The sequence below is a fragment of the Anomaloglossus baeobatrachus genome, chromosome 4, assembly GCF_048569485.1.
Source record: "Anomaloglossus baeobatrachus isolate aAnoBae1 chromosome 4, aAnoBae1.hap1, whole genome shotgun sequence".
NCBI lineage: Eukaryota > Metazoa > Chordata > Amphibia > Anura > Aromobatidae > Anomaloglossus > Anomaloglossus baeobatrachus.
The window spans coordinates 464,852,176-464,865,862 of record NC_134356.1 but is presented as its reverse complement, the minus strand read 5'-3'; the positions used below and the strand labels follow the sequence as shown (position 1 = coordinate 464,865,862).

General features: G+C 43.8%; 1 protein-coding gene across 1 annotated transcript in view; it reads left to right on the top strand.

The window, feature by feature from the left end:
• The window catches only part of TRPM1 (transient receptor potential cation channel subfamily M member 1), a 338,789-nt gene extending 325,718 nt beyond the window's left edge, over nucleotides 1–13,071 (top strand). The window contains exon 27 of the mRNA XM_075345679.1: nucleotides 11,710–13,071. Within this exon, the coding sequence (XP_075201794.1) occupies nucleotides 11,710–12,994 (1,285 nt within the window). The 3' untranslated portion in view covers nucleotides 12,995–13,071. The remainder of the gene's footprint in view (nucleotides 1–11,709) is intronic.
• Nucleotides 13,072–13,687: the final 616 nt, after the last annotated feature.

Genomic DNA, 13,687 nt, shown 5'->3' with positions numbered 1-13,687 from the left:
CAGAACTGATTAGCAGCTTTCTGTCACTATACATTGTATATAGAAAGCTGTGGTGTGATCTGGATTCTTCACAGCTCAACAACTAAAGGCTACTTTACACACTGCGATATCGGTCCCGATATCGCTAGTGTGGGTACCCGCCCCCATCTGTTGCGCGACACGGGCATATCGCTGCCCGTGCCGCACAACATCGCCCAGAGCCGTCACACATACTTACCTGTCCGGCGACGTCGCTGTGACCGGCGAACCGCCTCCTTTCTAAGGGGGCGGTCCGTGCGGCGTCACAGCGACGCCACTGAAGCGTCACTGAACCGCCGCCCAATAGCAGCAGAGGGGCGGAGATGAGCGGGACATAACATCCCGCCCACCTCCTTCCTTCTGCATAGCAGCCGGGAGGCAGGTAAGTGGAGCTTCCTCGTTCCTGCAGCGTCACACGCAGCGATGAGTGCTGCCACAGGAACGAGGAACAACTTCGTTACTGCTGCAGTAACGATTTTTAAGAATATACCCCCATGTCGCCGATTAGCGATTTTGCACGTTTTTGCAACGATGCAAAATCGCTTATCGGTGTCACACGCAACGGCATCGCTAATGCGGCCGGATGTGCGTCACAAATTCCGTGACCCCAACGACTCCGCATTAGCGATGTCGCAGCGTGTAAAGCCCCCTTAAGTTCTGCTAGAGCTAAAGCAGAAAAAACTGTGATTCTATCATAATAGCTACACCCAGTAAACTAAGTGAAACATTGTTGGAATTGGGGGTCTCTGTTCCTACATCATGCTGCTGTCATTTTGCATAGCAAAAATCTGATAGATTCCCTTTAAATAAAATGTCTGGGAGAAAAAACCTGCATTTGTTACATTTGTAATAAATACATCATTGGCTTAAACAAGATCTGCCTCTTGCTGAAACCTTTTTTTGTAAAGTACCCTGAGCTCACCTGATTCTGCTACTCTTTTCCTTTTTGTGTTCCATTGCTCTATTGCACAAATATTCACATTTGTTTTTCATAAGTGCACTATGTGAAATCTCTGCTTGCAGTTCAAGTGAGCATTTATTTTTAGTATTCTATGGGAGTAGTGTGGCACTGGGCGGTAGTCATGAGTGAGGCTGAGGTGCTGTTTTCTTGTACCCTACTATGCCACAACAAAGAAGGGCTGGTCCTGGCTGGGTGTCTGGACTTGTGTTGTGAGTGCAATTCACCTGTGCATACTATATGCTGCCAATGGCTTTAGCTGAATAGGACCAGATATTAACTTAAGCACAGAAGGAGTCCGTCATTTCTTAAAACACAGTCTTTTTACTGGAATGTAACTTGACAAACACAGTACACTTGGAATAGCTAGTACACATCTTTTTGAACATTTCTTGCTCAATATGAAGCATCATCACCAAAAGTCCCTCCACTCCTTCCAGCCTAGTTGTTCCTGTCCTCATTAGTCCAGTTTGTTTTAGCACCAAGTTCATCATCACAGTACAGTCCGTGAGAGTCATTCTGTTTCTTTCTGCGACTTCACATCCAGCTCTCCTTGCCAAGTTCTCGTTGCCACCAGGGTTCCCTTTTCGTCCCATGTACTGTGTGACCAGGCCATTCACTTTCTGTAGTTGTAGTCTGTCTGGGGCCTTGATGTTGAGCGTCCTGTATGAGGACCTGACTACCCTAGTCACTAGTTCTCCTAGTCACCATGTTGACCCGATTATGTTGGATACTTTGTGTATCTTTCACCTCCTTTTTCACTCTATCCCCAGTTCCAGTCTCCTTTAGCTATATGGTCACTCATGTCATGCGACCATGCTGAGCAGTGAGAATCATGTCTGCTCTAGCTGCAAACTAAACCCTGTCATCGTTACTATTCGCTACTCGCACGGATATTTCGGTATTTGGGTTACTCATTACATTGCGAGTTTTTGTGTATTCACCTCGTGATATTCCTATGTCCCACCCAGCAGATTTGGTTAAAATACAATAAGGATCCATCAGGGTATAAACATAATCTCAAATAAAAAGAAAAAGGAACCACGGAAAAACCATCCAAGATGAACTGTGGAAATGGAAGCAAACCACATAAATCATTTCAAAAACAGGAGGACGAAGTGGATAATATGCAAAGTATTACTTATATTTATTAAATAATTAGAAAATTTAAATACAAAAAAGTACCGTGGAGAAGGTAAAGAGGCATGAAATTATGCTGGCACAATAAAATGTACAAAAAATTGCTATTTATACATGGTAAAAAACATGAAAGGCTGCACAAGTAGATAAAGTGACAAAAAGCAATGCAAGCATCAGTGAATCGTCAGTGCAAAGACATAATCAGTACAGCCTAATTACCAGAAAGTAGCAAGATAAAGTGCCAGCGGTGCAGAGGACAGAGGTCTGGAGACCCCCTAGGAGGGGTAACGCGCGTTTCGCGTATACAAGGTAAAACGCTTCATCAGACCATGAGGTTTTACCTTGTATATGCAAAACGCGCTGTACTGTACTGGTTATGTCTTTGCACTGACGATTCACTGATGCTTGCATTGCTTTTTGTCACTTTATCTACTTGTGCAGCCTTTCATGTCTTTTACCATGTATAAATAGCAATTTTTTGTAAATTTTATTGTGCCAGCATAATTTCATGCCTCTTTACCTTCTCCACGGTACTTTCCAGCAGATTTGGTGCCTGATTTGCAGCCACGAATGGCGCATTCAGACGACAAGTGAATGGGTCTGCAAAATTCCCGGAAGCCACATGAAAGCACTGCCGGGTGGCTTCCGTCTATGGGTGCCCCTGGCCAGCCCCACAGATGCTAGAACAGTAGTGTGTGAGCAGCTATGGGGATGACGAGCACTACCATCATGAGGTTAGCTAAGCTGATTACCTGCGATGATGATTTCCACTGAACTCGTGACGTCAGTGCTCGTCACTGACTTCCATGACGCTGCGTTCTCACCTAAAGTATCGCGGGCGGCCTGACGCTGTGACTAGCGGTGACGTTACGGGCTCCCGAAATACTTTGCATGAGAACGCTATGGAACTCAGTCATGAGCACTGACAACACAAGATCAGTGAACTTCATTACTGCAGGTAATGAACTTAGCTAACCTCATGTCGGCAGCGTTCGTCATCCCCTGCAATGAACTGGCCTGACCTAATGATGTTAGATTAGGTCACTGCACTGCTCTCCCAGCCAATGTGGAACATTCTGTTCTCCATTGACTGGGACAGTGAGTATGGATCGTCGTGGAATCCCCTTATTTGATTACAACGTACCCGGATTTGTTTTTCCTTTTTAATAAATTGTTGAAAGAGTGAATGTGTTGGGGGATGTTTTCTCAAATAAAAGATTTTTTGCTGTCGATTTTTTTTATTACTGACTGGGTTAGTGATGTCGGTTATCTGACAGACACCTTGACATCATTAATGCCAGGGCTTGATGCCAGGTGACCATACACAGCTGGTATCAATTTCATATATTACCCTGTTTGCCAATGCACCAGGGCAATGGGATGAGCCGGGAAGAAGCACCAGGATTGGGTCCAATAACCATGGACCTCCCTAGTCTGAGAATACCAGACCACAGCTGTCCGTTTTACCTTGGTTGGTGATCCAATTTGAGGGGGACCTCACGTATTTTGATTTAAATTATTTATTTAATTTAAAGTAACAGCATAGGATGGGCTCTGTTTTGGATTACCAGCCAAGGTAGAGCTGCCAGCTGCAGTCTACCACTGTTTGTTTCCCCTTAGTTGGCTACAAAAAATAGGGGGGGCTCCACAACGTTTTTTGGGAGAAAATAATGAATTTGTGGCTAAAAACAAGGACAAACAACCCTTAGTGCCACATGAAAGGCACTAAAGGGTGCAAGATTACAAAATGCAGGGGATTGGGACATTATATATGCCTTTCTTATCTATCTATCTATCTATCCAGCTATCTATCTTTCCAGGTTTTGACTGTATGTAACCGTCCTGCCGTATGTTTTTGTGATCCGCAAAAAAAACCGGAAGGCATATGGATGTATACGGAACAGAACAGATGCGGTTGTCACATGGATGTCAAACAGATACATATGAAGAAAAATAGGACCGTTTTTTATGGACCGCAAAAATGGGACGGTCGTGTGAATGTATCCTAAACATGATGGGCTTCTTAACCAATCACAGTAATGCCGCAGCTATCTTGGTTGTGGCATTACTGTGATTGGCTGGCCGCACAGCATCATAGGGATATAAGGGTATGTGTGCATGCTGCGTTTTTTGTTTCACAACAAAACAACACCCTCTGGCAGACTTTAACAACTGTAAACATTGCGTTTGACAAAAAAAAAAGGTAAAAACACATGTGTTTTTGCCGTGTTTTTGTAAATGCCTTTTTTTAAAGAAGAAAAGAAAATATGATCGTACTAGGATAATTGATAGATAGCTAGAATAGATAGATAGAAAAAATATAAAGCATAGATAAACAGAAAAAACATATAGAATAGATAAGAAACAATAGAGAATAGATGGAATGAATTAACAGAATAGTTCGATAAATGGATAGCTAGCTTGGACAGCTGTTTTTTTTTTTTAATTTTTGGAAGTAAAATAATGACATGCGGTTCCCCACCTCAGCTGTCTGCTGTACCTTGGCTGGTTATGAAAAATAGAGGAGATCCCATGCTTTTTTTTTTTTTTATTAATTTATTTTAAAAAAAAATTACGTTGGGTCCCCCCATTTTTCTAAAACCAGACAAAGGTACAGCAGACAAATGGGGGCTGATATTATTCGGGTGGGAAGGGCCATAGTTATTTGGCCCTTTACAGCCTAAGAATAGCAGCCCACAGTTGCTGCACAAGTGGCGCATCCATAAGATGCATCAATTCTGGCGCTGAACTCCGCTCTTACCATTGCCCTGGTGCAGTGACATTCGGGGTAATAAGGAGTTAACATATATGGCTCAAGGTCTAGGGAAATGTTCGAGATTCAAATAGCAAAAGGTTTTTCCCATTACAAATATTTATCTAATATATAAAGCTGAGTGTGTGTGTGTGTGTGTGTGTGTGTATGTATGTCCGCTAAAGGAATCCGCACCGTCGCATTTACAATCACTAAATTTTGCACAGACACCCCATGTGACTCAGGGAACGTCATAGACTATGTTTGGGCAGGAAAATTTAATCCCGCACTTTACACTTACTCTCCAAAAATCCTGCCTCTATTAAAGTGAAAGGAGGTGGGAGCTACAGGCTATAAATAGCATCTGTCAGTGGTTGCTATAGGAACAAAATAAACAGTATAAGAAGCTTATGTGTAAGGTAATATGATGTCGGTGGGGAGACGGATAGAGAGTGAGACAGAAAAAGACAGACAGACAGAGACACAGACAGAGACAGACGGGGAAAGAGACAGAGAGATAGACGGCCAAAGAGAGACCTGGAAAGAGACAGCCCTGGAAAGAGACAGTCAGGCAAAGAGACAGCCGGGCAAAGAGAGAAACCATCAGAGATAGAGAGACAGACAGACAAGAAAAGAGACAGACAGAGAGACAGACAGACAGCGACACACAGACAGAGACTGGTAGAGAGACAGAGAGACAGTTACTATCCTGGGCAACGCCGGGTACTACAGCTAGTTAAATATAAAAACAAAAAAGTGGTTGTCACACTTTGGACAAGACAAAGTGAAAAATAGGAGTACCAATTTGTCCCAAACAATGGGTTAGGATTGTCAAACATCCAGTACTCCTTGGCCCTGAATATCAGGGACAAGGTAGGATTGTATATAATATAACAAATTGATAAAATTCAAAAATAGAGGCACTGTAGCATATACATGGACAAAGCGACCAAATATCCAAAAGGCAGGACTTGGCTTAATGATTAAAGCTGGGTTCACACATAGCGACAGCGACAACGACGTCGTTGTTACGTCACCATTTTCTGTGACGTAACAGCGACCTTGTATGTCGCTGTTATGATCGCTGCTTAGATGTCAAACACAGCAGCGATCATAATGTCGCTACATGTGCAGAGAGCAGGGAGCCGCGCACACTGCTTAGCGCTGGCTCCCTGCTCTCCTAGCTACAGTACACATCGGGTTAATTAACCCGATGTGTACTGCAGCTACATGTGCAGAGAGCAGGAGCCGGCAGCACAGGCAGCGTGAGAGTGGCGGAGGCTGGTAACGAAGGTAAATATCGGGTAACCACCTTGGTGACCCGATGTTTACCCTGGTTACAGCTTACCGCAGCTGCCAGACGCTGGCTCCTGCTCCCTGCTCGCTTCATTTCGTCGCTCTCTCGCTGTCACACACAGCGATCTGTGCGTCACAGCGGGAGAGCAACAATAAAAAAACGAACCAGGGCTGTGTGTAACGAGCAGCGATCTCACAGCAGGGGCCAGATCGCTGCTCAGTGTCACACACAGCGAGATCGCTAATGAGGTCACTGCTGCGTCACAAAAACCGTGACTCAGCAGCGATCTCAGCAGCGATCTCGCTGTGTGTGAAGCACCCCTAAGAATGAATCCAATGCAGTACAATTACACAGAAGGTACAAAGCTGCATAGGTGACGTTTGGTAAATTTACAGTCCATTATTCATCCAAATATCGTATTTATACAGATGTCACATATCCAGGTAAGTCCGATTGTGAACAGTAGCTATCTAAGATGAATGAAGTATGTCTCCGCCTCAACGCGTTTCCCCAAGTGAATGGTTCATCAGGAGGCTATTAAAGATGATCCAAAAAGATGCATATCCATGACACAATCCCATGCAAGATCAGCGGTGGTGCAGAGAATCCTGATGGTATGATCCACAGCAGTCAATAGGAGTGTACATTCCTATTGACTGCTGTGGATCATACCATCAGGATTCTCTGCACCACCGTTGATCTTGCATGGGATATGTGTCATGGATATTCATCTTTTTGGATCATCTTTAATAGCCTCCTGATGAACCATTCACTTGGGGAAACGCGTTGAGGCGGAGACATACTTCATTCATCTTAGATGGCTACTGTTCACAATCGGACTTATCTGGATATGTGACATTTGTATAAATACAATATTTGGATGAATAATGGACTGTAAATTTACCAAACGTCACCTACGCAGCTTTGTACCTTCTGCGTAATTGTACTGCATTGGATTCATTCTTACAGTCATTAAGCCAAGTCCTGTCTTTTGGATATTTCGTCACTTTGTCCATGTATATGCTATAGTGCCTCTATTTTTGAAATGTATCAATTTGTTATATTATATACAATCCTACCTTGTCCCTGATATTCAGGACCAAGAAGTACTGCATGTTCGACAATCCTAACCCATTGTTTGGGACAAATTGGTAGTCCTATTTTTCACCTTTTCTTGTCCAAAGTGTGACAACCACTTGTTTGTTTTTTATATTTAATAAATATTTGTAATGGGAAAAACGTTTTGCTATTTGTAATAAGGAGTTAATGGCAGCCCACAGCTGCCACTAAGTCCTAGATTAGTTTTGGCAGTCGTCTATGAGACCCTGCCCCATCACTAATCTGTAAGTAAAAGTAAATAAACACAAACCCCCAAAAATCCTTTATTTGGACAAAATAGATAAAGCACTCTCTTTCACCACTTTATTAACCCCCAAACACTCCTGCAGATCCAAAGTAATCCACACGAGGTCCCATGGTGATTCAGCTCTGCTACATCCCTGTCCTGTCACAGCAAGCATCATAGAGGATGACTGCCCGCTGTGAGTGCAGACAGAGCCGCGTAATCAGAATTAACTTGGGTGAACCCCTAACATCACTGCTGCGAGCCCCGCATATGGCGTGTGTAGCGGCAGTGGTGTCACGGGTTCACCTCTGTGAGGTTCAGACCATGACTGAAGTGAGCCATGCGATCAGTGGTGATGTCACTCAGGTGAGTCCTCCACCTGTGGATTACTTCAGTCGCAGCCTGATTTGTGGTCACAGTTGAAGGACTCCAGCTTTAACCACAAATCACCCAAATGATGTCACTTCAGTCACTCGGGTGATTTGCTGTCACGGGTAGAGGACTCCAGATGCGGCTGCGGCTAACCTGACTGACATCACCACTGACCACGTGGCTCACTTCTGTTGCTGTGTGGAGTTCACAGCGGGCAGTCTTGTTCTATGATGCTCGCTGTGAGCGTCAGATGTAGCAGAGATGGAATCCCGGTGAGACCTTGTGTGGATTACGTCGGACCTGCAGGGGTGTTATTGGGGTTAATAAAATAGTGTAAGAGGGTGCTTTTTTGTCTATTTCAAATAAAGGATTTTTGGGGTTTGACTTTATTTACTTTCACTTACAGATTAATGATGGGGGTGTCTCAAAGATGCTTGCCATCACTAATAGAGGACTAAGTGGCAGCTTCGGGCTGCCATTACCTCCTTATTACCCAGAATGCCACCGCACCAGGGCAATCGGGAAAAGCTGGGTAAAGTGCTGGGGCTTTCACATCTAATAGATGCAGAAATTCCGGGCGCCTGCTGGCTGATATTTTTAGACTGGGGAGAGCCTAATAACCATAGGCCTCCCCAGTCTGAGAATCCAAGCCCCCAGCTGTGGGGATTTATCTTGACTGGATATCAAAATTGGGTGAACCGCACACCGTATTTTTTTTAATTATTAATTTATTTATTTTACTGAACAATATAGACCCACCCACAGGCATCTGTCATTGGTTGCAGTCAGACAGCTGTCACTCAGGTTGGGGGTGGGTCTAACTGCAACAAATGACAGACGCTGATGATCGGGAGAAGCAGTGAATGTATGAGCCTAATGAGCAGCTCTGGAAGAAGAATGAGAGGCAGCAGGAGCAGTGTGAGAGCCGTACCGTGCCTGTGATTGGTGAGTATGAAAAACTTGGAGAGAGAGACAGAGAGACGGGGAGAGAGAGAGAGTGGCGTAATACACTTGACATCCTTATTCCCAGAAACCATATGTGAGTCAGAAATGCATGTAGGCATATTCTCCAGGCTCTCCCCATTCAGTTTCTTCACTTACCCATCCATTTCAGCCTTTTCCTCAGGCCCCACACTTCTTTGTTGGGTCCAGCAGAAAATTACTCGCATTTCCCATTGACTTGCATTGTACTCGCTATTCGGAATGAATACACAACTATTACAAAGTACTCGTTACGAGTATAGCGATTATGAATATTTTGGTACTCGCTCATCTCTATCTCTAGTTCTAGATGGAAAACTGTTTCTTTCCCTGATTGCTAACTCCCTCCCCTCCCTACAGGCTTGTCTCAACATTAACACTCTCTGCTCCTGCAGTCTATAGCTGGACACAAACATTTCTATACACATACATTATAATGCTCTGCATTATCAAATCCTACATAACACTGCTATGCCTTTCATTATACAGGAATATTTCCCATTACACCATCAACACTGTTACATCTTACACATTATACATTCCTATCTTATATTACTAACACTTATCTATATCATGCATTACAATACACAGCATTGACGTGTTTGGTGTCTTCAGGAAACACGACCATAGGTCCACCTTCTTACATGGGGGTGTGCGGTTTTTTTCCCCTAAATCACACACTGAGGCCTCCGACACACATCCGTGAAAAACACGCACGTGTGTTACGTTCCGTTTTTCGGGTCCGGTTTCCGTTTTTAAGTCCATTTTTATGGTACGTGTGGCATCCATGTAAATTGCGTATGCTAGCCGTGTGTGCGTGTTGAATGTCCGTGTGTGCGTGAGATACGTAAGTGACATGTCCGTGTGTTGCCCGTGTGAAATGTTCCATGTGTGATGCACAATGTCATTGATAAATACCAGCTGACAGCAGACAGCGATGCGCGATGAGAATTAACTCGGGTGAACTTCACCCGATTTCATTGTCATACCGCGGCTCTGTTTGTGTCGCGTACTGATTAGCGGTCACCTGTGAAGGACTTACAGGCGACCGCTAATCCCCTGAGTCACTGAAGTGAGCAGCGCGATTAGCGCTGCTGTCACTCAGGTTACCCGCGGCTAGCTGGATCCTCCACCCGTGACCACAACTCACCTGTGACTTCATCGCTGTCACTCGGGCGACTTGCAGTCACAGTTGGAGGATCCAGCGGTGGCCGCGAGTAACCTGAGTGACATCATCGCTGATCGCGCTTCTCACATCAGTTACTGTGTGGAGCTGACAGGAGCGGTGGTGTTCTTCTGCAACTCTTGTCACCTTCATGCTGCAGAGCTGGAAGCGTCGCAGGACCTCCGTGGATTACGCCGGACATGGATGTTTTTTTCGGGCTTAATAAAGTGGTGAACGAGGGTGTTTGTTAGTGTTTATTATTACAAATAAAGGATTTTTTCGGGTGTATGTGTTTATTTACTGTAACTGACAGATTAATCATGAAAGGTATCTCGGGGAGACGCCTGACATGATTAATCTTGGACTTAGTGACAGCTATGGGCTGCTGCCATTAACTCCTTATTACCCCAATTGTAAACGCACCAGGACAAATTGGGAAGAGCCGGGTAGAGTCCCAGAACTGTCGCATCTAATGGATGCGGCTATTCTGGGCGGCTGCTGGCTGATATTGTTAGGCTGGGGGCTCCCCATAATGTGGGGCTTCCCATCCTGAGAATACCAGCCTTCAGCCTTTTGACTTTACCCTGGCTGGTATGAAAATGAGGGGAATCGCACGTCATTTTTTTAAAATTATTTATTTATTTTACTGCTCGATATTGACACGCCCAACGGCGGCTGTGATTGGTTGCAGTGAGACAGCTGTCACTCAGCGTGGGGGCATGTCTCACTGCAACCAATCATAGGCGCCGGTGGGCAGGGAAAGTAGGGAATACGAGATTGATTAATGAGCGGCCGGCTTTTTCAAAATAGTAAAAGCCGCCGGAGTTTTTTTAACAACCATACAGTGCCGCGCCGCTGATTGAAGAACGGTGAGTATGAGAGAGGGGGAGAGACTGACCGACAGACTGAGAGAGGGACAGACAAGACAGAGAGACCGACCGACGGACTGAGGGAGATTGACCGACAAACACAGAAAAAGAAAGAATGACCGACATCGCTAGAAAAAAGAACAAAACGTACACGGAGCATATGGGGATGCATTAGTGTCACGTACGTGTGCTCACGGACCCATAGACTTCCACTGGGTCCATGTGTGCGTGTTCCGTGCAGAAAACGGACATGCTTCCGTACAAAACGGATACACATATGTATCACGGACACGGACACACGGACCGTTTGGAATAACACACGTGTGACCTCAAACATAGCATAACATTGGTGCACGTTTGTCCGTGTCTCCGGTATATACGGAAACGGACCAAACACGCATGTGTTTCACGGATGTGTGTCGGAGGCCTGAGGCTGCTAATCACAAATAGGCAGAGTCTGAGACTGCTAGATCAGCTACCGAGCAGTGGTTGCCAGCATCTGGGAGGGAGGTATGAAAACAAACACTGCTAGAGAAGACTGTGAAAAAACTTCTAGCTTGCAAAAAGAAATTTCACATATGTTTAGAAGAAACAAATGTAAATATCTCTGCAATGGAACTACGACGTGCAAAATGGAAAAGATTGGCAGAATCATGGGAGCTCAGGGATTTTTGCAAAGTATTGAATTCACTTTTTTGGAGCAAGTGGAAGGGCCTCTTTAATCCAAACTACAAGAAAGACATTGTGAAAGCTTGTAGAAGCTTAGTGTATAGTTCTGTGATTTGTAAAGATTTTCATGTTTCATATTACAGGGTTGAAAATATGTCCATGAGGTTGGAAGAAGTCAATGAGCGGGAACATTTCATGAAGGCTTCTCTGCAAACAGTTGATCTTCGTCTCTCTCAGCTCGAAGAACTTTCTGGTCGAATGGTGAATGCTCTTGAAAAACTTGTTGGAATAGACAAGTCTGAATTGGTTCATGTTCGGTCACGAGCTTCATCAGATTGTGATGCAGCCTATCTTCTAAGACAAGGCAGTGTGAACAGCTCTGATGGCAACAGCATATATAAATACCATGCAGAGGGTGATGAAATACCAGTTGATGACAGTGTAGGGTCAATGTCACCCGCACTGGGGTTACGTAAAAAAGCTTATTCTTTCGGGATGAAAACAGGGAAAGGTGAAGATGATCAAAAAGCCCACTTAGTGCCAAGGCAGGCCAGTTTACGTTATGCTTCGAGCGCCAATGCTGTTACCACTAAAGACATAAGCACACTGACTTTAGGAATAGTTTCACAAACAAGACCAATTTCTTGTATTGATACATGGACTCCCGAAAGAGATAAAGAACAAGTGAGCAATGAAGACACAGGTGGAGAAACAGTTGTACAAAACAATGTCATCATAAATGGCAAGTCTCTTGCAAATGTTCCCACTGCTGACTTTCCAAACTCTCATTTAACGGTTGAAAGGACAAAATTAGAAGCTACAATTTCCTACCCATTAGAAAAATCAAAAGCCGAAAAATATTATCCAGGGCAGTCATATAACACTTGTCAAACAACTATGACAAAATCTAGAAGTTTTATATTTACCCAGGCTGGTAAGCTAGTGGGTGGCATTAATAACTGGACAACAGAGTATAGCACAATTATGGACCAGATTTGTCCACCTGCAGTAGAAGATTGGGCCAACCAGTTAACTTACCAAGACGGATCTTGCAAGGGAACTCCAGAACCGCCCAACATCGTATCAGAAGCTGAGATTCAGGCTGAGCTAAAACCACTGTTAACTGATACAGAAGATGAAAGTGACATTGGAGAAATAGGAAACAGTGCCTCCTTCCCCTGTACACTTTTCTCTGAAAGGACAGAAACAGAAAACTTACTCTCTGTAAAATCAGAAAAGCATTTTGACTTTGCTTCTCCTAGATCCAAGAGTTTACACAGCCATTCTAGGAAGGCTCGATCCTTAATGGATAAACTAGAAAGACCTGGACATGCAAGTAGCGTCATGAACATTGTAGTGGCCTGTGGGAGTGCTACGGAGGACTCAAAAAAGAATAAAGAAACTACATCAACAGAGACAGAGTGTTAATGTGAATGTGTTGTCAACTGCTTAGTAAAATGGGAGATATCAATCAAAGTAATTTATTATGATTCACACCTACCTTCCAAAAATTCATATGTATGACTTTTAGGCCCCGTGCAATCCTAGTGGGAAAAAAAGACAAGTCAAAATGTTTATATTTCAAGTAATGTTTTATTTTGAGTGAATGAATAACTGAATATCACTTAATGAAAGAAATGTTCCTCCTTTTTACCTAGATATTTTAGATATAATTAGTATTTATTACATTAGTTATTGCTTATCCCAACAATTTCTTGTAGTTTTCCCAAAAAATACTATATATTGCAATGTTAATAATTAATTCATTGAAGGCAACAAATCTATATTATAATATAATCCATAAAAGTGTGGCTACAAAAGGATGCAATCAACATTAAGCTATTAAAGAGGTTTTCAATTTCAGGGTTCTTCCATGTATTGGCCAGCGCTGTGTTAAAATAATAAAATCAGATAGTGATCATCCTTTCTGGTGTCCAGCACCATTTCTCCACCTCTGCTTCGATCGTTGTGTTTTGGCTGCAGCAATGACATTTTGACAATTGGGCACCACTGGAGCCAATCACTGAACCCACTGGCACTGGTGATGTAGATGGCACTATCTGCTTCACTGCTGATGTGCGTTGTAGGCATGATGTCACTGCTGCAGCCAATATACAGAGA